Here is a 27,846-nt window from a genome sequence, read left to right as displayed (position 1 = left end):
ATAGGTCGACAGGATGAAAAGGTTGACATGAAAAGGTAGACACATGGAAAAGTTGACATGATTTTTAAAAGTTTTTGGCGTCCCTGTCAACACCTGTCAACATGGACCTCCAATTAGTGAACCAGGTATACTCACATGGCTTATTTCCCTAGCCATACTTCAGGGATTTACCATTGTCAGTTGTAGTCCACGTGGATGATAGCATATGGAACCCCCCCCCCCCCCAATTTTTTTTAAATACTCATGTCAACCTTTTATCACAGTGAAGTAACTAAGTCTCCAAGGTCCCGCTACACACAGCTGCTCCTCCCCCTCAGATCTGCACCTTTGCTTGCTTATTGTCACGAGTATGTCTAATGGGAATACCTACCTGATATATGCCCATAGAGATGGCAAACCTGGACAATACTATTTCAGGAGCTCTCCAGTTTCAAAAATATGAATGTACAGCTTGTGGTATAAACTGCCAACATCCAGAATGCCCATATTATAACAGTATCACTGCTGTGTGTCCAAAACCCCAGGAAAAGCTGCTCAGTAAAAGTACCCCATGGCTGCATATGGTATATGGTCCACTGTGATTAGGTCGACACCTACAAAAAACTTGTGTCGATCTTTTGAGTGTCAACCATGTCCATGTTGATCTTAAGCTTGTGTCCACCTTCTGTCATTGTCGAACTAAGGCAGGCATGTCCAAAGTCAGGCCCGGGGGCCAAATGCGGCCCGTGATGTCATTTCAAGCAGCCCACAGCCTCCAGCAGAGCATCAGATGTGGGAAGCATAGGACACTAAAGGTGGGGCCCCAGCGAGCGCGCCTTTACCTTGTTGTCTGCTGCAGTGAAGAGGTGCCGGCCGCCACAGTCAGATGGGTTTGGTGTCCTACCCCTGCTGCTGCAATCTTATATCACCCTACTCCACAATCACAGTGACAGCAGTGTTTGGGGAGGGGGGCAGCAAGCTTGCTCCTGTAGCATGCAGAGCGGGGGAGGGCAGCAGCGGGAGCCCAAACATCTCCTGTCCTTGCAGTGCCTGCTTTGCCTCTCCTTCCTTTAGCTCACACAAGGGGCTGGGAAACATACAGAGAAGGGAGGGCGCAGAGTGGGGACATACAGTGAAGGAGAGTCAGGCTGGGGGACATACAGTGAATGGGGGCAGAGTGGGGTACATAGTGAATGGGGGTCATACAGTGAATGAGAGTCATAGAGTGAAGGAGGGTCAGGCTTGGGGACATACAATGAATGGAGGTACTGATGGACATTAAGAGAATGGGGGGAAGGCTGGGGGACAGACTGAATGGGTGCAGAGTGGGGAACATACAGTGAATGGGGGCAGGCTGGGGGAAATACAGTGAAGGGGCACGCTGGGAGACATAGAGTGAATGGGGGCAGAGTGGGGGACCATTTTGATGTGATTAATGATTCAAAGAATGACAGGCTGAATGGTCGGCCCCCACAAATTTACACTTCACCAAATCTGGCCCTCGTCGCAAAAAGTTTGGACACCCCTGAACTAAAGTATGTTGACCATTCTTATGTGTCGACCTAGTCACTGTCAGCCACTAGAGGTGGACCTAGTGACTTTTGACGTAGCCGTTGTCGACCCAGGACCGGATACCGGCTGCATTAACTAGTATTGTTGTAGTAAGTTTAGTATAACAGTAATCTGACAGGTTTCCTGCCCGCTATTCATTTATATATCTAGTAGACATATACCCTGTACATTGGTCTAGGGCAGGCATTCCCAACCAGGGTCCTCAAGGCACACCAACAGTGCAGGTTTTGTAGATATCCAGGCTTGAGCACATGTGACTTAATTAGTATCTGAGAGATTCTGATTAAACCATCTGTGTTGAAGCCTGGATATCACTAAAACCTACACTGTTGGTGTGCCTTGAGGACCGTGGTTGGGAATGCCTGGTCTAGGGGCATACTTACCTACTTTTGAAAACTAGTTTCAGGGAGATTATTGTTGGAAATAGAATTTTGCACATCGCCCCATTGAGGGGGCGTGTCATGCTCCACCCAAAGGGCGTGTCTAGTTCCATATATGGAGAAATTGTGAAAACAGATTGTGAACGTGGCACCTAGAAGCGTGGGTGTGTACTGCTACATCTTAGAAGAATCTTGTAAAATGCCTTATATCCAAATGAACATGAGCCCCAAAGCAGTTAGTAAGAGCTACTATACTTGGTAGATGATTCAATGTAACTGTATCTGTCTCTCATTCCTTTTTCCCCAAAAAATGTAACAGTGTAATGTGGGCTAGGTGACATGAGGGAGATTGCTAGACTAATGAGGTAAAGAGGGAGATTGCTGTTATGTCAGGGAGTCTCCTGTAGAATGCAGGAGGGGAGGTAACTATGGTGTAACAGTGTAATGTGGGCTAGGTGAAATGAGGGAGATTGCTAGACTAATGAGGGAGAAAGGGAGATTGCTGCTATTTCAGGGAGTCTCCTGCAGAATGCTTAAGCCCGCCACTCAGCATGGAGGACAGGTTGCCCCGTGTGTATGCCCCTTTATTCACAGGAATTAAGGCTCAGCTGCATTACAGTACGGGATTCCCCTCTGTGAAACAAACCCTTTAACACATATTTCAATCATAAAAACTCACCTATAAAGCACATTGTCAATATCTTGGCTCCCTGCAGAAGGGGGAACTGTAGCATAAAGAGGAGGAAGATGGAACGCTTCTCATCTCCGGCCATTCTTCTAGGAATCACAGTGACTCCTGCATTGCCGTGACTGGGATAATGTGGAAGTGTCTAGGATTTAGCCACGCCTCTTCTGGCATTGTGCCAGCAGCATTCCATAGGTCCAACAGTTCATCCGAGACCGCTGCACTACAGTGACAACTACTTTTGCCTGTGTTTCTGCATCACTGTGAGACAGGGTTCCAGTTAATCGATCGACATGCACTAGGTTAACATTGACAAAATGTTAACACAAGCAATCGGTAGACACATGAAAAGATAGACATGAGTTTTTTGCAATTTTTTTTTCTTCTTTCAAACATTTTTTTTATACTTTATGATCCCCGTGGACTACGATTCAGCGGTAAAGTGTGCCGAGCAAAGTGCAGCGAGTCACTGCGCCCGGAGCACTGTGAGCGTGCACGTTACACTCATTTATTTTATTTATTAACAGTTTATTATGTAGCACAGCATATTCCATTGCACTTTACAAAGGAGACAGTGATACAACAAACAGGGTATTTACAGACAGTCAAAAGGTAGGAGGGCCCTGCTCGCAAGCTTACAATCTATAGGGAAAGCTGGGGTCAATGTTGACACCCCCCCCCCCCCCCCCCGGACCCCCTGCATCTCCCCAGCGGCAGTGTTAAATTGCCGCAATTCTTTTAGGGGGGTGCTAAATATACAAATTGGATCATTTCAGCCCCGCCCCCTCAATGAAGATACGCTAATTGCATGCAGTTCTGGGGACTTTACCGATTTAGCCGGTACAGTACCGTTTTTTTATGGTCTGTACCGGCTAAAAACAAATGTACCGAATGTACTGTTTTTTTTTTTTTTTCAAATTTCCCAGTCGCTCCTCTGACTCCAGTGATGTTGGTTGGATCAGGCACAGCGGGGGTTAAGATCTAGCCAAGTGCACCCATTACCAGTGGTGCATTGCGGCCTGGGACAGCGCGCGTCGCGCAATGACATCACGCAGCCCACGGCCCAAACTCTGCCTCACACAGCTTTCGAACTCCCAGTGGGACTTCCAATAGGAAGTCACTGTCAGTCACAGACTGCATCTGGATACACTACAGTGGCGGATTTTAACCCAACCCAAGTTCATAATATACAGTGGTTGACAGGGAGAGGGTAACAGGGAGAGGACTGGGGAGGCAGACGGTGACAGGGAAAAACAGTGGCTGACAGGAAGCGGGTGACAGGGGCAGCAGTGGACCCCTTAGTCATCAGGGGAGTCCTGGTGCACCTCCTGCGCCAATGACAGTTCCACCTGTGATTCCCCAATAGCTTCCCGGGAAGTCTTGTACTTATGGTTTTGTACATTCAGTCCACCGACGCGTTTCGCCGCTAGCATGGTTCTGCACAGAGACACAAACCCTGACATGGCCTTTCTGTGCATGCTCATCATTCCATGTGGTCTTTCTCTCCAACAATCTGACAGCCATGAAGTGGGCGGGATGAGCAGCTGTTTCCTGAGGCGGAGCAGCAGTGAACGGGAGTCTGAGAGTGAGAAAGGAAGCGTTTTTTGCTGTCAGGGGAAGCGGATGTGCGCAAGTGTAGGGCGAACCAGGGTCCGATTATTTTGTGAATATGGATAGCCCAAGCTTTATAAACCATATATCCTGAGGACTTACTTGCTGGACAATGAGAAAGTCATTTCTGCAGAAAGTTCTTTCTAAAGTTGTGTGGCTATTCCTTGATTTGGCAGTGTCCCCAGTAGTCCTAAGTGCAGCTAGATATGGGGAAATCGCCAGTGATTACTTGTCATTAGTAACGGAACCAGGTCATTGGATAATAAGTAAACAAAAAACAAACAAAAGCTAAAAAATAGCAACTGATATTCAAGAAAGAAAAGCATTGTCAGGATGTAAATATCACTGTGAACAATTTCTGGGTTGTTTCTGTGATCCAAGGGGTGGGCTATTTTTGGAGGGGGGGGGTGGGTGGTATGACTTTGGAGTCTATCCGGTAATGAGTTATGTGGTTTTGGGGTCAGTGTTCAGTCTTAGCAGGGGGGGGGGGGGGGGAGTTATTTGGAATGCGGAGGTGTGGGGTAATTCACAGCAGCTGTGAATGTTGAGGCCACTATCCTACTAAGCAGATGGAAACCAAGCGCTTCCACACAGGTGTAGGGATTTACTAAACCCGCCGACTTTAGCGTTGGTTCCACCTGAGGCTGATTTAGTGCCGCCCACCTGAGGCCACTTCTAGAAATTTTTTCCGGGTCCCTTTCAGTTATAGCTCCATAGAAGCGACAGCAGCACAGTCCAAAATTCAAATAGAGGAGCCACACCCACCAACTGTCAATTAGTCAGTTTGGAATGGCAGTTGATGGCAGTGGGTGTGTCTCCCCTATTTGAATTTTGAACTGTACAGCAGCCTCTCCTGATCACTTTTAGATCCCAATCCGCCCCTGATCAGCAGCATATGGGCCTGATTTACTACTGATATTCCTCATTGGTTTGTACTTGGATCTGAAAGGAGTAGCTGCACCTGTGCCTGCTGATCAGGTCACATTTGCATGAACTCACCCTTGCTGTACTTGTATGAGCTCTCCCTGTCATAGCACAGTTCACCATCACTGACCATAATTGTAGGGATACATACGGGATCCAGTGGTCAGGATGCCAGAGGAAAAAAGACCGACTCCTATATCCCGATATGGAGAATCCTGACAGGGGCTCAGTAAAGGATCTAAGCCACTCCCCTAACCCTCCAACAGCCTATACTGAAAATGAATATCTACAATCCCCAGAACAGCCTCATAGCGATGTCCCTAAATGACACATCCAACATTTTATTTCCATTCACATCCATCTTGCAGAGCCGGCACATCTGTGTCGGCAGCGCAGGCTCCTCCGTGTGGCCCCGGTACAGACATTATATTACAAACCGGCAGCTGCACGTTGCTAATTTTGTTTGCGTTTCCCAGGAGAGCGCAGTTTCCTGATGAGAACCCGGAATAATGTCACAATGAGGTAGAGCGTCACAGCGAGACAGACGGTGATGAATACAATGACATCCAGCATGTACTGCTGATACCAGGGCTGCTGATAAGCATAGGGACGAAGATGGCCGCCTCCTCCTGACTGGATGATGTGTTCCACCCACCGTAATAACTGCTGGTCTGGAAGGAACGGAGCAGACTTCCTGATGGCGCTCAGCTTCATTGCTGCTGCTTTATAGCTGTGGAGACAGAGAGAGAACAAGAGTTACTGATATCACTAATCCAGAACCCGAACACCTGACATCAGTGCTCTTGCTGTCATCTAAATAGACATCAGGAGTTCATAGTTGCGTTTAGGAGTCAGGTCACCCCCCCGGCACAATATCATTGGCCTCCCCAACACAAAAACCACCAACCTCAACTGCCGTCTTCACAACTGCTCTCAGTCTACACAGCATGGACATCACAATAGTGTCACTGTTTCTCCACCTCCGCCCCTGAAGCTGAAGCTTCCCAGCCCACAGCAATTAGGTAAGTAACCCTAACCTTTCCTACACCTCCTGCAAGCAATCGCCACCCACAATCCCCCATACCCTGCTGGTGCTGCAGGGTCAGCATCCTGCTGTGCAGCTTCATACAGGTAGCACCCCTAGCCAGGGCCACCAGGTCCAGGTGAAAAAAGGGGCATGGTCAATGGGAGGGGGCATAGCCAATGGGGGGGGGGGGTGGCCATGTCCCTGTTTAAAAAATAAAAAAAATAAAAACGGGGGCTGTTGTGTGCGGGCTGGCAACCAGAGAGAGAGAGGACAGGCTGAAAGAGGGCAGGCTGCTACTGGCTCTCTCCCCCGCTCAGCACATGGCACTAAGCATGTTCTTAGACCTTAAGGTGCCCATACACACGTAAGATTTATCTGTAGATCTGGCTGGTTGGAACAAAAACATGGTTATGGATGAGTGACAGTTTGTCAGTTTTCCAGCATTTCCAAGCAAATGGTCAACTGTCATTTGCTCTTATCCATAACCATGTTTTGTTCCAACCAGCCAGATCTGAAGATAAATCTGCGTGTGTATGGCCACCTTAAGTGTTATCTGCAAGGTGCATCATATGTGCGCCACCCTACTGCATTCTCCTCTCTGTCCACTCACCAGATGGGGCGGTGCCGACAAGAGAAGGCGGGCCAGAGGAGTGGGGGCGGGCTTTCCTGTCTTAAGTGCTCCAGGTTACCAAAAGGCTTAATTAACTACGTCCTACCTGTGCTATGCTTCGTTAGACTAAACTTCTTTTTATAAAGGATAAAATCTGAAATATCTGATCAGTTTTCAGCATAATCCCTCTCATGTGATATTTCCAACACATCATCATCATTATTATTATTATTATTATTATTATCATCAGTAATTCCATCTAATTACCTTTCATTTTCTATTACTTCCAGAATAGTTTGTGCAAAGTTTTCAGACTTCAGTTGTTCAGGTGGAATAAATGTCCCCATGTTTTTCGCTTTAACACGGATCACATTGTCAAATTGGTCCCCGAAAAGTGGGATCCCCAAAACAGGAACTCCGTGGTACACTGCCTCCTTCACACTATTGAGACCTCCATGTGTCACCAAAAGACGGACTTTAGGGTGTCCTGTAATAAAACCATAACATGGAATGTTAAAATTGGAGGTTCCTAAACAATTATATCATTGATCATAGATAGTAAACTCAACAACGGAGACAGGACTTAAATATAACATTTTTAACAATTAAATATAAAATTGTTGGGGAAAATTGATCAAATCTTCTAAATAGTGAAGTTGTTGCCCATAATAATAATAACAACAACCAGATTCTAGCTATGATTTATTCTTACATAGTATAAAGCAAAGTCCCTGAAGCACATCTGTCTGTCTGATCACCCGAATCTGGAAAGCCGCTGGGCAAATTTTTGTGTGGTTTTCACTATTATGTAGTGCCGTTCTCCTGGGAGGTTTACGTATATTCATCATGACACTATCTCGTATGGGAGCTGAGCAAAATGAGCTAATAATAATCAGCCATTCAGCAAGCACAAAGACCGACCACCACCAGGAAATTATATCCGATCCCTCGCGACCATCCCCCATTGCTGGGAGAACCACCTTTAAAGCACAGTCCACCTGCTTTCTTCTCAAAGTGAACTTTGGCTTCTGCAATACGCACCAAAAATCCCTACTGCAAGGGGAATATCCAAGCCACCAACTAAAGTGAGACAGGACTGCCATTGGACTCCATCAAGGTACCAAAATACTGAGGGGCATACCTAGGAACGGACCCTCCATACCATATACGAATTGAGGTGTAGGGGGAAATTTACTAAGATGTGTATTCTACTTCACATGTGATGTTGCTATGAGCAACTAATCACAAGCTACTTATTTATTTAGCACCCTCTAGAACAGGCTTTCCCAACCACGGTTCTCAAGGCACACCAACAGTGCAGGTTTTAGTGATATCCAGGCTTCAGCACAGATGGTTTAATCAGAATCACTCAGGTACTAATTAAGTCACCTATGCTCAAGCCTGGATATCTACAAAACCCGCACTGTTGGTGTGCCTTGAGGACCGTGGTTGCTCTAGAAGATAGTAGACAGGATCTGATTGGTTGCCCATAGAATAGAAGTAGAATACACATCTTAGTAAATTTCCCCCATAGTGTCTTACAAATACATAACCGCTTCTGTTTATTGTTTTTAAATCTATGTATACCACGTGTAGTTCATTTTTATTGAATTAAATTGTGAATGATATCCAATCTTTTAATATCACAGCGCTGCTTCCATTATTTTTTTCTCTTTTATTTGGTTATACATTTTGCCAGCCAGTTCTGATAAGCGCCCTCAAGACTACCTCTTTTTCCTTGTTGAAGGAAATTGGGTGGTCTCTTTATTTCCTTCTCTTTTTAAGGAGGTGACAATGTTGTCCAGCTCCTGACCAAACAGTGTATCCCCCACATACAGTAGGGACTCCAGCACATTCTTAGAGGTGGCGTCTGTGCGCCAAGAGCACCTAGCTGCAATAGTGGATGCTGAGGCCCTAACGGCCAGAACGGCTGTATCCTGTCAGGTCCTGGCGCGGCCGCGCTCCCGGCAGGGGATCGCGCCGCGCCGTCTGCAGAGTATCGCGCCGGGTACCTGGTGCACGCAGGAGTGCTTGCCGGTCCTGGCATCAGCGCGCTGTCTCCCTGTCGGTCCCCGCCGCCTCAGCTACCTCCAGGGTTGGGGGCGATTCCCCCGGGGGTCCGGCTAGGTCCGTGGCCGGCTCTCGGGCAGGACGCCGCCATCTTGGTTGTGGCAGAACTAATTAGGGGCAGGGTCTGATATAACCTCCTATGGAGGTTGGGCCCATGACATCACAGGGCAGGGGAATAAAAGGCAGGGCTGCCTAACCCTCAGTGCTGCTGCTACTTCTGACTCTGGTCAGTCTTTGCCTGACAGCCAGTGTGCTCTGTGGATTCTCTGTGTATCCTGTGGGATTCCTGTTCCCTCCTGAGTGCATCTTCAAGTCCTGTTATTCCTGCCAAGTGAGCTTCCTGAGTTTCGTTATACCCCAAGTGTGTTCCTGAGTTCCGTTATTCCTGCCAAGTGAGCATCCTGAGTTTCGTTATACCCCAAGTGTGTTCCTGAGTTCCGTTATTCCTGCCAAGTGAGCATCCTGAGTTTCGTTATACCACCAAGTGTGTTCCTGAGTTCCGTTATTCCTGCCAAGTGAGCATCCTGAGTTTTCGTTATACCACCAAGTGTGCGCCTAAGTTACGTTATCATCTGTCCTGTTCCAGAGACATACGCAAAGTCCTTGGAAGCTTCCATAAGAGGGCCGCGACCTGCTGGGTGGACGCCGCGAAGTCCAAATCCCCTTGCGGGGGTCCCTGGCGAAAACCGCCACCCAGTTAGACTCCGCGCCTCTGCCTGGAAGTCACGCCAAATTCCAAAGGACTTCTTGCATGAGACGTCAGTATATTAAACCTGCCATCCTCTCGCCTCCCCTCTCTTCCGTGCCGAGGCCTTCCACCGCCGTGGATCCACAACAACCCGGCGTAACAGTTAGCAGCAGCCTAATGGAGTCCACAGCGGGGGCTGACTTCAACACGGAGTTACTACAAAGGATTGTGGCCCGTCTAGAGGGCCTAGAGGTTTCGCAAGGACACCTCACCCAAGGTCTTCAAGATATCGCCCACCGTCAGGAGGTTATGCAAGCTTCTGTCTCCCGTGAGGTTCCTGTTCCACCTACTCCAGATCCGGTTCGGCTGGTGAGCTTGCCAACTCCTCCCCCCGGACATTTACATCTGTCTGCGCCCAGTAAATTTGATGGGACCCCTAAATTGTGTAGAGGGTTTCTCAATCAATGCGACGTACAGTTCTCTCTGTTGGCCTCCAGTTTTCCCACCAATAAATCCAGGGTAGCCTACATCGTGTCCCTCTTGTCAGGTGCAGCTCTGGATTGGGTGTCTCCCCTTTGGGAGAGGAACGACCCACTCTTGTCAAATTATGAGGACTTCATAATTCAATTTCGAAGGATTTTCGACGAGCCTGGTCGTTCTACCTCGGCGGCTCAAGAAATCATGCGCCTAAGGCAGGGAAATCGCTCAGTGGCACAGTACGTCGTCCAATTTCAGACTTTAGCTTCAGAAGTTGCCTGGAACGAAGAAGCCCTGGTGTCCGCTTTCTGAAGCGGTCTTTCCGATAGATTGAAGGATGACCTGGTATCTCGGGACCTGCCAGCCACACTGGAGGATCTTATCTCCCTCTGTAATAAGATCGACATGAGGTACAGGGAACGTCAGGCAGAGAAAGCCAGAGGAGATCGCTACAGAGGTCCCATTCCTCCACTACTCCAAGCATCAACCTCACCTCCATCAGACGAGCCCATGCAAATAAACCGAGCCCGGCTCACACCCCAAGAGCGTCAGCGCCGCTTCCAGGAAAGACTATGTTTGTATTGTGGAGATTCCGGGCATCAAGTCGCCCAGTGCTCTCTCCGTCCCAATCCGGTAGCCCAAGGCAAGAATAGAGAGGTAAGATTGGGACAACTCTCTACCCCCTCCGTATCATCTGATTCCATTATTCAAATCCAACTTTGTTTCGCAGGTCAGACGTTGACGACCCAGGCTCTCCTAGACTCCGGAGCTGCGGGGAATTTTATTTCATCTTCTTTTGTTGAGTTGCATTCTGTGCCCATTAAAGATATTGCAAAACCAATGCGTCTGACTGCTGTCGATGGGAGTTACATTCCGGGTGGTCTAATTCTATCCTGCACGACACCCTTACCCCTGAGCATTGGGGCCTTACACCGGGAGGAAATAGAATTTTTGGTGATCCCTCGAGCCACGTCTCCCGTGGTCCTAGGTCTTCCCTGGCTACAGAGACATAATCCTCAAATCGATTGGCCCACGATGCAGATCATGGCCTGGGGGTCGCCATGCGCTAGTAACTGCCTGGCTAAAGTGACTCCTCTGAGATCCTCGGAAACCGATAAGAAGTTTCGGATACCGCATGCATATTTGTCCTTTGCTGATGTCTTTAGCAAACAAGCAGCGGATGTTCTCCCACCACACCGGGAATGGGATTGTCCCATTGAATTACTCCCAGGCAAGATGCCTCCACGGGGTCGAATCTACCCTCTGTCAATTCCCGAGACACAAGCTATGAGCGATTACATTTCCGAGAACTTACAGAAAGGGTTCATTCGATCTTCTTCCTCTCCGGCCGGGGCGGGGTTTTTTTTCGTTAAGAAGAAAGATGGGACTTTAAGACCCTGCATCGATTATCGAGGCCTAAATGAAGTGACGATCAAAAACAAGTATCCGTTACCGTTGATCCCGGAATTATTTGATCGAATTAAAGGAGCGGTTATCTTCTCCAAGCTGGACTTAAGAGGGGCCTATAACCTCATTCGTATACGTAAAGGAGACGAATGGAAAACAGCCTTTAATACCAGGGATGGCCACTACGAGTACTTGGTCATGCCCTTTGGCCTAAGCAACGCCCCAGCAGTTTTCCAAAACTTTGTCAATGAAATCTTCCGAGATCTGTTATATCATTCAGTCGTGGTCTACCTGGACGATATTCTTATTTTTTCAAAGGACTTAGCATCTCATCGGATGCAAGTAAAGGAGGTCCTTCAACGTCTCCGTAAGAACCACCTATACTGTAAACTCGAGAAGTGCATCTTTGAACAAACATCGGTCCCCTTTTTAGGTTATATCATTTCAGGGCAAGGTTTACAGATGGACCCGGAAAAGGTTCAAGCCATTCAGCATTGGTCCCAACCTACTACACTTCGGGCGGTTCAATGTTTTGTAGGGTTCGCCAATTATTATCGGAAGTTCATTCGAGGGTTCTCCACCATCGTGGCACCCATCACGGCTCTGACGAAGAAGTCCGCCAATCCTGCAGTATGGTCTCCTGAAGCATTGTCCGCCTTTCAGCAACTGAAACAAGCCTTCACTACCGCCCCTGTTCTCCATCAGCCAGACCTCTCTAGACCATTCATATTGGAGGTAGACGCTTCCTCCGAGGCCGTTGGGGCGATCCTGTCCCAAGTATATGAAGATGGTGTAACTCATCCTTGTGGATTTTTCTCTCGGAAATTCTCATCAGCCGAGAGAAATTACGCTATAGGGGAGCAGGAACTCTTGGCCATCAAGCTGGCGCTTGAAGAATGGCGGTATCTCCTAGAGGGGGCACAATTTCCAATCCAAATTTTTACAGACCATAAAAATTTGCTATATCTCAGGAATGCCCAATGTCTAAACCCCCGACTGGCAAGATGGGCAATGTTCTTCACTCGCTTTGATTTCAAGTTATGCTTCCGTCCGGGATCTCAGAACGTCAAGGCCGACGCATTGTCCCGTTCTTGCTCTTCGGACTCAGATGAAGAACAGCCCTATCCTATCTTGGACCCTTCAGTTTTTGCTGCCACCAAGATAATCAGTATTCCCCGAGGCAAGACCTATGTGAATCCAGAAATTCGCAAAAGATTATTACAGTGGGCCCACTCTTCTAAGTTTTCTGGACATCCAGGGGCAAGAAAGATGTTAGAATTTCTACAAAGGAAATATTGGTGGTCCTCGATGAGGTCGGACGTCCACAGTTTCGTTTCCTCCTGTTCAGTATGTGCCCAACATAAATCCCCGTGCCAGTCTCCAGCAGGGAAACTCCAGCCGCTTCCTATACCATCAAGACCTTGGTCCCACATATCGATGGATTTCATCACAGACCTTCCTTCCGCTAATGGGTACAACACAATATGGGTCGTGGTCGACCGATTTTCGAAGATGGCCCATTTTATTCCATTAAAGGGTCTCCCAAGTGCTCCAACATTGGCTCGTCTCTTCATCGCCCAAGTATTCCGGTTACATGGATTGCCATCAGAAATCATCTCGGATCGGGGTGTACAGTTCGTGGCCCGTTTCTGGAGATCTCTGTGTTCAGCCTTTCAAATTACCCTGAACTTTTCAACGGCATATCACCCTCAGACAAACGGGCAAACTGAGAGGGTAAACCAGGACTTGGAAAAATTTATCCGACTCTACCTGTCCTCATCTCAAGATAACTGGCTAGAGTTATTACCCTGGGCAGAGTTTGCCCATAATAACACTTACCATTCTTCCAGCCAAACCACACCTTTCTTCACGGTGTATGGGCGTCACCCTCGTGTACCAGACTTCTCCAAGCTCCCTGATACTGAACTACCAGCAGTCCAGTCTTCAGTCAGATTTTTTTCAAATATCTGGAGGAATGTCCAGAAGGCGTTACAGCAAGCCTCCAGTAGGTACAAAATTATCGCTGACCGGAGGAGAAGTGCTGCCCCACTCTATAAAGTAGGTGACCGAGTGTGGCTCTCAACCCGGCACATGCGGTTCAAAGTACCTTCCATGAAATTGGCCCCACGGTACATCGGTCCATATGCAATTTTGAAGGTGATCAACCCAGTGGCTGTCCGTCTAAAACTCCCGTCTTCCCTACGGATCTCAGATACATTCCATGTCTCTCTCGTAAAACCTTTAGTCCTCAACCAGTTTCAGAGAAATCCACCAAGGAATTCTGCGGTAAGAGTCAAGCGTGACGTCGAATTTGAAGTGAAACAGATCCTTGATGCCAGACGACGTCAAGGGAAACTACAATTCCTGGTGGACTGGAAAGGATACGGTCCAGAAGAAAGGGCCTGGATCGACTCCTCTAATGTCCATGCTCCACGACTAGTTGAAAAATTCTGGAAGAACAATCCCGATAAGTGTCCAGGGTCCACTCTTAAAGGAGGGGGTACTGTCAGGTCCTGGCGCGGCCGCGCTCCCGGCAGGGGATCGCGCCGCGCCGTCTGCAGAGTATCGCGCCGGGTACCTGGTGCACGCAGGAGTGCTTGCCGGTCCTGGCATCAGCGCGCTGTCTCCCTGTCGGTCCCCGCCGCCTCAGCTACCTCCAGGGTTGGGGGCGATTCCCCCGGGGGTCCGGCTAGGTCCGTGGCCGGCTCTCGGGAAGGACGCCGCCATCTTGGTTGTGGCAGAACTAATTAGGGGCAGGGTCTGATATAACCTCCTATGGAGGTTGGGCCCATGACATCACAGGGCAGGGGAATAAAAGGCAGGGCTGCCTAACCCTCAGTGCTGCTGCTACTTCTGACTCTGGTCAGTCTTTGCCTGACAGCCAGTGTGCTCTGTGGATTCTCTGTGTATCCTGTGGGATTCCTGTTCCCTCCTGAGTGCATCTTCAAGTCCTGTTATTCCTGCCAAGTGAGCTTCCTGAGTTTCGTTATACCCCAAGTGTGTTCCTGAGTTCCGTTATTCCTGCCAAGTGAGCATCCTGAGTTTCGTTATACCCCAAGTGTGTTCCTGAGTTCCGTTATTCCTGCCAAGTGAGCATCCTGAGTTTCGTTATACCACCAAGTGTGTTCCTGAGTTCCGTTATTCCTGCCAAGTGAGCATCCTGAGTTTTCGTTATACCACCAAGTGTGCGCCTAAGTTACGTTATCATCTGTCCTGTTCCAGAGACATACGCAAAGTCCTTGGAAGCTTCCATAAGAGGGCCGCGACCTGCTGGGTGGACGCCGCGAAGTCCAAATCCCCTTGCGGGGGTCCCTGGCGAAAACCGCCACCCAGTTAGACTCCGCGCCTCTGCCTGGAAGTCACGCCAAATTCCAAAGGACTTCTTGCATGAGACGTCAGTATATTAAACCTGCCATCCTCTCGCCTCCCCTCTCTTCCGTGCCGAGGCCTTCCACCGCCGTGGATCCACAACAACCCGGCGTAACATATCCAAGGCGGCTTCACCTCGGTAGGTGTTAGTCTTTTGCAAGTTATTAACTTGGAAAAACAATTCCTGCTAGTAAAAGAAGAAAAGCCTCGGTGGAGTTGATCTTTCCAAGAAGCCATAGCTTTATTCACCCACGCTGATGCCAGGGCTGGGCTGGCAACAGTACCAACATGAGAATAAGCTAGCTTCAGAAAATAATTTTCTATCAGTCGGATCCTTTAATGAGGACATGTCAGGTATAAGTAACACTGTAGATCTTACTAAATGAGCTACACGTGCATCGACCGGTGGAATGTTTTCCAATTGGGACCTTTCTTTGGAAGGAAGCGGGTAAAAATGACACAAAGGGTGACATTTAATAGGATGCAATTCTTAGTAAGGTTGTGGAATCGCACCATATCACATGTTTTCAAATAGCAATTTTTTTTTTAGAAATTGACTATTTATTGGGATGTGAATGTGATTCGATAAAGTGGGAATTTTAGTCATACCAGCACCGGTTCCAAACAGCCAACAGGGTAATGCCACAGCCGGGGGAAACTTTTTATGCAAATTCCTCTGGGGCTGTCCCCGGTGCCTCTGGGCAGTGGGCACCAGGCTGATTGTTGTGTAAAAAAAAGACAAAACTATTTGACATTGTTGAACCACAAATCCCAGCATGTGGGGCAGTAAAGGGCCCGCTGGGTCTTGTAGTTCTACAGCAATGGAAATAGTGGGGGAAAACACACACACATACACACACATACATAAGAAAAGTAAAATTTTATTACATTCTACAATTTCACCCACAATATGTACATATAAGGTCCACCGCCGGTCGGTCCTCTTCTCCAGTAGTATCCATGGGAACCTGTTGAGGGAAATTATACTCACATGCCCTCCGGTGTTGAACGCTCGGCTCCTGCGGCTGCACGTACCCCCGGCTGAACACAAGCGGATTTAGGCACAGCAATAATGGCAGCCCATGACTAATTGTATTATTTTTATTGATTACAAGCTAGATAGATATCAAGGTATGTTTGTGTTGGGTAATTATAGAGAATTCTCACCTAAGAGATCATTCTGGGACAGCCAGTCCATGGTTTTCACATTAGGAGCGATTTCTACCTCTTCCGGCCAATCTGATCTCTGGAATCTCCAGATAACCTTCTGTGGGACTTTAGCAAATCCAGCATTCATCTCCTTTACAAACTCCACTAGAGGGAGTGAGGCTATCATAGAGCCCAGCGTCACGACTATAAAGCCAGACTCCCCGGACTGTGCTATAAAGTCTTCCAGTTCCTGCACAGACAGAACATAGAGCTTAGACGGGGCTGAATAAGGCACAGATATGCATGGCTGCTGAAAGCACATTGCCAGGCCCTGGAAAAAGAAGGGGGTGTGACCAACGGAAGGGGCATGGCCGGCGGGAGGGGGTGTGGCCATGTCCCTGTAAAAAAAAAAATTGCAGGACACCCGCTAAGGGAGAGCGAGGACAGACTGCTCCTGTAGCTGCCTCTCTCCACCGCTCAGCACATGGCATGGAGCAGCCTGTCCTCTACTGCCCGGCTTTCTGCAGCTGGGGAACCAGGACCCTCCATCAGACCCGGGCAAAAAGTAGGGCCTCACAATTCTAGGGGCCTTCGAGCAGGGGGTTGCTAGTTCCGACAGTTGAAATCCCGCATTGAATACCCCCACATTTTAAATTTAGGAATAATACTCACCTGCGATACTGGTTTTGCAGGTTTGGACAATATTCCGCCAATACTTTGCACATTAGGAAGAAGCGGTCGAGCAAACTCAACGGTAAAGTCTGCATTATACAGCCACAGCTCGGCTTTCAGGTGCAGGTCGGCTATGGATGGTCTGGACCCAACCGGAAAATGTTCTTCAATCACACCGTCAAACAGGGAGTCGATATTTGGCCACACAAGAGAAGATGCCAATAACATGAAAGTGTTTTTCAAACGTCCAAAGAAACCCATGCGGTCAGTGAGCTGAGAATGGAATATTGGAACATAGGACAGTGGAGTGGGAATTTCCACCCGTAAGGCGTTGGCGAAGCCCATTGGAGAAATTGCAATGTACGGAATCCCCAACTTCTCACAGACCAGAAAAGTGCAAGGTTGAGAAGCATCTACCACGGCGATGTCAAACCTTTCCTTCCTCAAGAAGCTTAACGTATCTGACTGATGTAATGTGATGTTGCACTGGTAGGACATTTCTCTCATTATCATTAGGATGTTCTGGAGTCCACGTCTGCAAAGGAAGATGAATAACATAAAAAAGTTGCTGGTTTTTAGCCTAACACAGTGGTTCCCAAAACTTTTTGAATCATGGCGCCCTACAGCATCAACATTTTTTCAAGGCACCCCTAGGCCAAATGTTTCTTATTAATAAATTCAGAAACAAATGTTAAGTTTAGTAAATTGTGTTTATATATCATCCTTAGGGTCAGTTATATGCTCAGGGACAGCCACCAGTACTGGTTTTGCCTGTTACTTTGACCATAAATAATTTGAATTAGTTCTCGACCGCCAATCCGAGGCACCCCTGTAAGTGTCCTGAGGCACCCCAGGGAACCATGGCACATAGTTTGGAAACAACTGGCCTAACATAATAAAAACTTAGGGTGACATTCTATAGAGTGAGATTTTTTTTGGGGGGGGGGCGTTTTTTTTTCACAAAAACGGCTGAAATCGCATGTTTTTCCATTTTCGCCTATTTAATGAGCTGCGAAAATGTGAAAAAAGTGCGATTTTGGCCAACAAATTGGACATTCTGGAAATGCGATGGCTGTTTCTCGCAGCACATCGCATCCAGATGTTTTCACATTGAAAAGTATACAAATCGCATATTTAATGGTATGCGATTTGTATAAATGTGTCTAAAATTCGCCCAAAAATCAGACCAGGTTCTGATGGGCGAATTAGCCAGAACCCTGCACAGATCATTGAGATCTGTGCAGGGTTCTGGTGGAAAAAAAGGGTTAAACAGTTTAAAAATAAAAAAACTGCGCAGGGTCCCCCGCCAGAGCATAACCAGCCCCGGGCTCATTGAGCCGGTGCTGGTGACATAAAATCATGGTCCTCGACAAATAGGGGTCCCCTTGATTTAATGAAACCAGCACCAGGCTCAAGGTCCGGCGCTGGTTCCCAAAATACGGGGTCAAAATGACTAGGGTCCCCCGCATTTCAAGAACCAGCACCAGACCCAACCAGCCAGCAGGGTAATGCCACAGCCGGGGGACACTTATTATATAAGGTCCAGCGGCCAAAGCATTATCCCCCTGGCTGGTCAGCATGGGCAAGGGTCCTGGGGAAGTGGGGACCCCCCCAAAGAAGGGGTCCCCCCTCTCCAGGACTTACCAGCCTATGCTGAAAGTCCGGGGCTGTCCCCGATGCCCCTGGGCGGTGGGCATCGGGCTGATGAAAAGTGTAAAAAAAAAGAATAAAAACTATTGTCTTATACTGTAGAACTATGAGTCCCAGCAAGCCTACCCCGCATGCTGGGACTTGGAGAACCACAGGTACCAGCATGCGGGGCATTAAAGGGCCCGCTGGCACTTGTAGTTCCACAGTACAAGAAATAGTTAAATAAAACACACACTGACACCCAGAAAAATGAACGTTTAATACATCCACAGCCCACACATACTGATACTTAACTACCTTGAGCCCTTGGGTCGGTCCCTGTATCCGGGGTCCGGGGTCCTGGCTCCAGGGCTGAAGAGTCCGGTTCCGGGGCCTTGGTCCTGGTTCCAGGGCTGGTCCGGGGTCCGGGGCTCCTGGGCTGAAGATTCCGGGGTCCTGGATCCGTAGTAATCCAAAGGGGTACCTGAGGAAGGAAATCCTACTCACCTGGTCCCCGGCGACGACCCCGGCATCTTCAGCTCCAGGATCACTGCTCCCGGCTGGTACCCACTCACGGACTGGAGAGACGCAGAGATTTTCATCTTCCGCGCCTCTCCTAGACTGATTCTATTGGCCGCCTAGCGGCCAATCAGGAGCCGAGAAAGTCGGCTCCTGATTGGCTGCTAGGCGGCCAATAGAATCATCCGGAGGAGAGGCGCGGAAGATGAAAATCTCTGCGTCTCTCCAGTCCGTGAGTGGGTACCAGCCGGGAGCAGCGCGTCTGGAGCTGAAGATGCCGGGGTCGTCGCCGGGGACCAGGTGAGTAGGATTTCCTTCCTCGGGTACCCTTGACTTTTAACTAAGCAAATTTGACTAAGCTATTTTAAGAGAGATTTTGGCTAGATGCACTGGAGACTTTGACTAAGCGATTTTGTCTAAGTAATGAAAGTCTATGACCTTGATGGCTAACTTTGACACTCCAGCTGTTGTTTAACTACACATCCCAACATGCTCTGCTTCAGTTTTGCTAAATCTGATGTAGAGCATGCTGGGATGTGTAGTTCAACAACAGCTGGGGTGTCAAGGTTAGCCATCAAGGGTCTATCATCTAGTTAAAACTGCCTTGCCTGCACTGTCAATCTATGCTAAGCAATCTACGCTAGGCAATATTGACTAAAGCAGGAGAAAAATAGGGAGATTTTAGCTAACCTAGGAGATTTTGGCTATCTAGTCAAAATCTCCTGCCAAAATCTCACCATGGGTACACGGTGGTTGGGATGAGATGAAGTCTCTCACACTGCAGGAGAGTGTTGGCTGCACGTCCATGCAGTCAGACTCTCCCAGGAAGAACGCCAGACTCCGCTTCATCCCGCTCAGGCAGTGTAACTATCAACAGGAACTATGTCACCATAACTCCTCCTCCTGCATAAGCTAGCACTAGGGGGGAAACACTAGAGCAGGCACACTGACTCCAATGCTACAGCGGAGACAGACTACTGAGTGATCTCTTCTCCAACAGGTTTAGGCACTAGTGGCGGGACTTAGGGGTTAGGCTGCAGGTAGTGGAAGGTTAGGGTTCCACTGAGGGGAGTGGGGGTTAGGTTTAGGCACTTACAAAGGGAAGTTAGGGTTAGGTTGTGGGGTGTAGGTTTAGGTGGCCGGTTGCGATAGTTAGGGTTAGGCACTAGCGGGTGGGGGAGGGTTAGGTCAGGCTGTGGACGGGAGGGGTTAGGGTTAGGCTCCTACAAGGAAGGGTTAGGGTGGCAGGGGGAGAGAGTTAAGGTGCTCTCAGAACTCCTGTTGAGATTTTCACTATTGGTATGCCAAGTTGGTCTTATGACTGCCGGCATCCTCACTGGCAGGATATCATATCCTGTATAGAGTATTAACCCTGCAGTGCACTGTCAACATACCTGCCGGCAAGATAATCTTTCTGGTGCTCTGTGAAAAGCATTTGGAATTCCTTAAGATATTTCTCATCAAGTGAAAATGTGAAGACTGGATAAGGGCTGGGCGGCAGCGTGTAACCTGAAATGATTCCATATTGTCACTCAGAATAAAACTAAAACACTAGTGGATCTACAACAACAGACGCTTTCATGTCTAATATAATTATATAAAAATGATCTCACAATATTAAATAGCGTAAATAAGCCTTTCCCACCTAGCTCTTTGTACAGGATTAACATCTTTCCACTTCACAACTCGGCCACATAAAGAGACAATTGCAAGGATCTTAAAAAAAGACGAGACGTGAATGCATCATGCCACACAGGGGCATAACTCCCAGAGGCAATGTACAGCAGCACCTGTGTGCTTCACAGTGGGATCCAAATGTGATCGCTGCTCTTGCAACGGAGCTCTGCGGTGCACCCACATAGGTAATTGGCTCTGTCCCAGGGGCCCTGCTAACACTTGTAATAGGAGACAGGATGGCTGCTGCATGGTACCACTCGGCCTGTCCTGCAGCAAGTGACGGTGCACCTGAATGTTCGAGAGTCTGACCATGACCCACCGGCCACTCTCACACAGCATTGCCGGAGCCCTGCCAATCCACTTTAGGCTCCGAATGAAAGAAATCACAGAAGAAGACAGATGATTCTTACCTGGGAGCATGCCCTCCCCGAACTGGAGGAACATTCGCACTTCATGGCCATGGTTATGTAGAACACGAGAGACTTCATCCATCAGCAGATAATGACTCCCACCTAACAAGAAAGGAAGAAGAAAATTAAGAGTTGTATAATTAGAAATAAACATGAAATATTCACATTAATAATCATATGCAAATACATTAAGCTGCATCCTCATTTACCCCACCACCCCCCTCGCCTCACCCCGCCGATGACATGGATGCCAAGGGTGGGCAGCTGACATCTGCCCACCCTCTTCCCGTACAGGGAGCATGCGAACCTGACACCAGAGAGTGTCTTAGATTTGCGTGCCCCTTAGAAATCATACAATGGCTACTGTCTATCGAATTAGTTCCTCCCCACACGCATGCTGCCAATGGATGTTTATGCTAAAAAAATTAGCACGCGTGTGAGGGATCTGGGCATGTGAGGGGGGGGGGGGGGGGCAGTGCTCGTGCGGGTGGCGGGCGGCATTTAAACCACACACAAAGCTGCAAATTTCATATGGACCTGAATACCCTCCCAAGTTTCACATGGTGGTTCCCACTTCACACACACCTCCAGGCCTGGTAATAGTGAAGGAGGTGGGGTAGGTATATTACTGTCCCAGTTGTGCACATACACAGTCCTACCACTGGTTCCTTCACTCACATCCACATCACTTTCTCCTCATGCCTCTAAACTCCTCTCTCTAACCACCTCTCTTGGCCTGACCCAATGGTCTGACTCCTCTACTCACAAGGAAGGACACTGCCTTGATCTGGTATTCACTAGGCTATGCTCTGTTTCTGACATCACTAACGCCCCATTCCCTTTCTCGGATCACAACCTTATCACCTTCTCAACCTCCTCCATTTCTCCACTATAATGCCTGAAGCATGCAAGCCTCCTTTAAGCCTCAGAAATACTAATGCTATTGATTTTTAACAACTTTCTACCTCTCTGCAACAACTGCTCTCACCCATTTATACACTTGCCTGTCCTAAGACAGCTGTAACCCACATGAACCAGACTCTACAAACTGCCCTTGAGGAAGCTGCTTCAGATACTTCTCACAATCCACGTAGGTTTAGATGCCAACCGTGGCACTCTAAATTAACAAGACACCTGCAAAAACTATCATGTAGATTGAAACGTCAGAGGCGTAAATCTCAAAATCCAAGTTTTGACTTTGTCAAATTTAAGACTACCTACCACTCCTATCGTAATGCTCTGGACACTGCTAAACAAACTTATTTTCAATCTCTTCTCATGCCATTAACCCCAAGCGACTTTTTAATACATTTAAATTACTTCTTTACCCTCCTTCACCCTCCCCACCTGCCAATATCAGTGTGCAAGAGCTTGCTTCCTTCTTCAAGGAAAAGATTGCTAAAATCCAAGATGAATTGGCATGCTCTTCCTCAGCCGATTACTTGCTTACTTCCTTTTCTGAGCCCTTTGCCACTTTTTCCTCATTTGACCCCACAAGTGAGGATGAAGTATCATCACTCTTCTCATCTTCCTACTTCACTAACTCTTCTCTTGATCCTTTACCCTTTCAAGTCAGTAAAGCTCTGTCTCCTGTGCTTATCCCAAGCTTAACTAAATGTAAATGTAACCTCTCTCTCTCTCTCTCTACTGGCATCTTTCCTTCTCTGGTCAAGCATGCACTTATTACTCCCATTCTAAAAAAAACACAATTCTGATCCAAACTGTCTCTCTAACTACTGTCCAATCTCCCATGCCTCTCCAAACTACTTAAGAGACTTGCCTACACTCGCCTCACACACTTTCTTAACTCCTACAACTTATTGAACCCACTTCAGTTAGGCTTTCGCTCTCAACACTCCACAGAGACAGCACTGACTAAAGTAGTTAATGATCTGGCCACTGCTAAATCTAAAGGACATTTCTCACTTCTTATTCTTCTAGATCTCTCAGCTGCCTTTGATATTGTCAACCACTCTCTTCTCATACAAACACTACAATCCCTAGGTCTTCAGAACATAGCCCTTTCTTGGTTTTCTTCCTACTTATTTAATCGCTCTTTCAGTGTTCGCTTCTCTGATTCTACCTCCTCCTCACTACCTCTGTCAGTTGGAGTTCCGCAAGGCTCAGTCTTAGGTCCTCTGCTTTTCTCAATCTATACCTCCTCACTTGGGAAACTAATCAACTCTTTTGGATTTCAGTATCATCTGTATGCTGATGACACTCAAATCTATCTTTCCTCCCCAGAATTGTCACCATCAGTATTGCTCCGTGTCTCTGAATGTCTGTCATTTCATCTTGGATGTCATCTCGCCACCTCAAGCTCAACATTTCCAAAATTATATTCCCACCAGCCAAGAGTAGTTACCAACCTGCTATCTCTATCACTGTTGAGAACACAGCAATTAATCCTACTCAACAAGCTCGCTGCCTAGGAGTCATAATCGATTCTGAACTGTCCTTCATTCCTCACATTCAATCTGTCTCTAAATCATGTTAAATGCATCTAAAAAACATATCCAATTAGTCCGTACCTTACACAAGACACTGCAAAAAATCTAATCCATGCACTCATTATATCACGCATTGATTATTGCAATAGCCTCCTTCCCGGTCTTCCTAAGGTCTTTTGAATGCAGCTGCGAGGCTGATCTTCCTGGCTAGATTCATCGTCTGCTGATCCGCTCTGTCAGTCCCTCCATTGGTTGCCTGTATATTACCGCATTCATTATAAAATACTTCTACTTACATACAAAGCCATTACTCTGACTACACAGACTTATATCTCTTCGCTTATCTCAATATATATCCCCACCCGACCTCTCCGCTCTGCACAAGATCTGTGTCTCTCATCCACACATTACTTGCTCCCACTTACACTAGCAGGATTTTTGTCGGGCAGCACCCACCCTATGGAATGCCCTTCCACGCACACGAAGACCCTCCTCTAGCCTACAAACTTTCAAGCGGTCCCTAAAAACTCACCTCTTCAGGCAAACCTATCATATTCAGAAACCCCAACATAACCTCCAGTAGCATGCATATCTATTTGCATCCCATCAGGACTGTCTTGTAATCCGACGGGAGTGCCATGTAATGGAATTCTATCCTTATGTAGCCCTCCTATTATCCCTATAGATTGTAAGCTTGCGAGCAGGGCCCTCCTACCTCCATGTCGGTTTGTATCTACCCAGTTTATTTAATCACTGTTGTTTCCAATTGTAAAGTGCAACAGAATATGCTGCGCTATATAAGAAACTGTGAATAAATAAATGTTATTCATGATACAATACGTAAAAAAAAAAACGAAAGAAAAAGAAAAAAATCATATCCAATAACGATCAGTTTTATATTTTGGAAACGACTCTATTCTGTAATTAAATATAGCAGCCCAGGGATATATAGAGGTCCGGACCACAGGTCCACATTAGGTGACGGGTAAGTAGATTTTCTAGACAGGCAGGTTCCTTGGTATGTGAATCTGATCATGTTACAGGTAACATTTGTGTAATAATGACTTCAACCTCACACACTCTGGGGGTTATTCTGGTTGAGTCCACCAAACCCCGCCTTGCAAATGGCTGACTGCCGCTACCCATTCGCAGGTGCATTTTGCATGCAGGGCCTGCGAATGGATGTTACACAGTAACATCTATTCGCAGGCCAGGGGGATCCACCCACATCTTTCGATGGTCACCAACCATCGAAAGATGTGGAAGGTACAAACATACATGTATGTAAGGTTACTCTGAGCAACCTTACATATACGTGCATGCTGGGGAGGAAATGGGCAGGCAGCTAACATCCGGTGGTGTCAGCTGCCAGCCTCCCCGCACACCCAACACAGGGAGGTAATTCTGGTTGATCCTCACCATTGCGAATTCGCAACAGTGAGCAATGGACTGCGCATGAGCATATTCGCGTTTCATGGGTGTCCCCATGAAAATGCTGGGGGCGGGAAGCTGGCGTCACCAGGGTGCCGCAAATATGAGTCACCAGAGAACCACATAGATTTGCGAGAGCTGTAGAAATCATTCGATAGTCACTGACCATCGAATGATTGACGCAAACGGCAAATGGAGGTTTATGCAAAAATATCCATTCGCATGCATGCAGGGAAAATCTATGTGCGTGTGGCGGGTGGGCAATTGGGGCGGGTGTCTTTTAGTTGATTCACCCAAAGCAGTCCCATTGGGAGGTGTTCCCTGACTCCAGGGCTGCCACTTTGGCTTCTATGGGCTGCAGCCGATGCAGCCCATGGAGACAGGGGTATGCACATGTGCAATGCCTAGTTTGGTACTAGTCCCTGTCATCTGTATTGTACAGGCACCGGGATTGTGAGTTAACTTCGATGGGCCGATGCCGGAGCAACTGGTCCTTTACTTATCAAGCCCCTGTATGGTAGCTGGCAGAGGGTGGAGCTAGGAGATTCTGGGTTCAATCGAGAGCAGCCAGAGACCGGAAGAGCATTAGCCACAATTCTGCTGTTGCAAGATACAGATGCAGCCGTCTTAGAGGCCTTATGTTTATTGCTCAAAATGAGGCCGAATGTAATGACATCCAATTCCAGCTTCACACGCAGCAGCTGCGACCCTAAGCATGGCTTCCCTGCACCAAGCTACGTAGCTTGGTTGTACTGGCAGGGGGTTACCATTGTTATTCCTGCGATTCGCAGTTTTTCCCTGAGTTGGGAAGCCCCCCGCTAGCTGGCGATGGTAACCCCCTGCCATAGCAATTTTTTTTAAAAACTACAACCGAACCTGAATAAGGCCCAATAAATATTATTTCAATGCGGATGGAAACAATATATCATATGCATCGGTTGTTCGATTCATATTTCCGCCTGATGTGACGAAGCAATGAATGACTGCAGGTATTTACATTCAAGCTCTAATAATACATGTTAGATCTGAAATCAGTGTTATCCAAAAACATTCACCCCAGCACATATTCATAGCATTCAGTATAAACTCACCTATAAAGCACATTGTCAAGATCTTAGCTCCCTGCAGAAGGTGGAACTGTAGCATAAAGAGGAGGAAGATGGAACGCTTCTTATCTCCGGCCATTCTTCTAGGAATCACAGTGACACCTGCACCGTGACAGCAGTAACTGGGCTCATATGGAAGTGTGTAGGATTTAGCCCCGCCTCTTCTGGCAGCTTGCCAGCTGCACCTACAGGTCACCTGAGATATATACTACACAGGAAACCTTCACTGATTCATTGCAGGGACATGACAAAAAAGTCCGTTGTGATCTGTCAGCTTACTCATGGGTAACCCTGCCACTAGTAGTGTGTTTTTGCCAATCTGAAGGGACCAGCGGAAGAACTAAGTGGGATCCTCAGAATGATTGACGGCATCATTGTAACCAAAATTTGATTACGGCAGGCATGTCCAAACTGTGGCCCTCCAGCTGTTGTGAAACCACACATCCCAGCATGCCTTGCCATAGTTTTAGCATTCCCTAATAGCAAAGCTGTGGCAAGGCATGATGGGACTTGTAGTATCACAACAGCTGGAGGGCCATAGCTTGGACATGCCTGGATTACGGGGTTACGGCAATTGGAAACCGTTTGCCATCATCAATGTTTCTGGTGGTGCTTTCATGATTGGATGCCAGTATTCAGTGATGCATGAGTGCTTTTATGATTGGATGCCAGTTTTCAGTGATGCATGCAGGGGGGAATTCTGAGTGCCCAGAAACCTCGTCTTGCAGACCAAACTTTTTATGACCTGCAACAGAGCTGTGCTCTGCAAAATTCTGCCCCCCCACCCCTTCTTACAGAATTTGATTGTGCCCCCTCAATAGAACCATGAAACACACTGCAAGGGGGCAAGGCATTAAAGCTAGCGATGCCAGTTGGATTGTGGGGAATATTGCCATATGTGCCCCTGCCCCTAATCAGATAATGGTATGTTAGCTCTAAGGTCAAATGGTTGACAATGAAAAGGGCACATAGACAAAAGGTCAACTTACATTAGGTCGACATGGACAAAAGGTCGACAGTCAAACAGTCAGCATGTGTGATGATTGTATATATATTGATGTTCTACAGGCATATGATGCCATACTAGTTATTCTTAATATAAGATACAGTATATTGTACTATAAACATATGCTATCCCCACAGAGGACATTGACTGTGTGATGAATAATTCCCAGCAACCTCTGCAACTGTTTCAGAGGTCAGGATTTGGTCACATGACCAGGGTCAGGGGATGACAGTTGAGAGTGAGGAACAGTTGGGGAGTGCAGTCTGTGAGGAGAAGATGGAGAATCTCTGTGGAGAGTGGCAGTGAGTAGGATTTCAGCCCGGCAGCAGTCCAAAAGGAGAGAGGGGTGCGGTGAGTGGTACTCCAGCCCCTGATGCAATTTAACACCTCCTCAGACCAGCCTCCTGCAAAATACATAGCACAGCCCCTACACAGGCCGCTTATGCATAGAGAGGGGAGTCACTGAGGAAGAGTGACAGACATTACAAAGCCAGCCCTCAGTCTTTATGAGAGAAAGAGAAGAATGATAACAGCTGGACAGTATTTATTTACATAGCTGAAAAAGAGACTGTCCATTGTTTTTGTTAAAGAGTTAACATTGAAGTCAGTACAGCCTAGCAGTATACACTACACAGCAGAGTAATATCTGGAGGTGGCCCATACATCTTATTATGGAAGAAAGCCGGTATGCAGCAGCGAGGTGAAATATACTATGGCTAAAGTAGAAAATCGCCACATAAAGCTTCCAGCCTAATGGACATAGGGAATCCTACATCTGCATAAATATATAACAAGGAAAGTGTGGTGACTGCAGTCCAGGCATACAGATCCGCTAGTGCTCGACATCAGTGTTTGTCACCATAGCAACTCACTGTCAACAGTGTCCAGTGGACAGGAAAAGATACTTGCTTTACAGCATTTAGAGAGTTGGACACTGTCAGATTATCATATACACAGCCGCAGTCTCAGCAAGTGTCAACAGTTTATTGCAGGAACAT

General features: G+C 47.5%; 2 protein-coding genes across 2 annotated transcripts in view; both read right to left on the bottom strand.

The window, feature by feature from the left end:
- The window catches only part of LOC146021038 (UDP-glucuronosyltransferase 3A1-like), a 32,647-nt gene extending 29,881 nt beyond the window's left edge, over window positions 1–2,766 (bottom strand). The window contains exon 1 of the mRNA XM_083154842.1: window positions 2,611–2,766. Coding sequence (XP_083010968.1) covers window positions 2,611–2,704 — 94 coding nt within the window. The 5' untranslated portion in view covers window positions 2,705–2,766. The remainder of the gene's footprint in view (window positions 1–2,610) is intronic.
- A 331-nt stretch (window positions 2,767–3,097) lies between these two features.
- On the bottom strand, window positions 3,098–25,985 carry LOC146021032 (UDP-glucuronosyltransferase 3A1-like). Its single transcript, XM_083154830.1, has 7 exons — window positions 25,828–25,985; window positions 20,856–20,957; window positions 20,163–20,277; window positions 16,621–17,155; window positions 15,967–16,198; window positions 7,056–7,275; window positions 3,098–5,881 (listed from the first exon to the last, which is right to left on the bottom strand). Exons 1-7 carry the CDS (start codon window positions 25,919–25,921, stop codon window positions 5,605–5,607), a joined length of 1,575 nt encoding a protein of 524 aa, XP_083010956.1. The 5' UTR covers window positions 25,922–25,985; the 3' UTR covers window positions 3,098–5,604.
- Window positions 25,986–27,846: the final 1,861 nt, after the last annotated feature.

This window comes from Crinia signifera, chromosome 1 (genome assembly GCF_055691185.1).
Source record: "Crinia signifera chromosome 1, ASM5569118v1, whole genome shotgun sequence".
NCBI lineage: Eukaryota > Metazoa > Chordata > Amphibia > Anura > Myobatrachidae > Crinia > Crinia signifera.
Note: the sequence above shows the minus strand (reverse complement) of the source record. Positions and strands in the feature narration are given on the sequence as shown.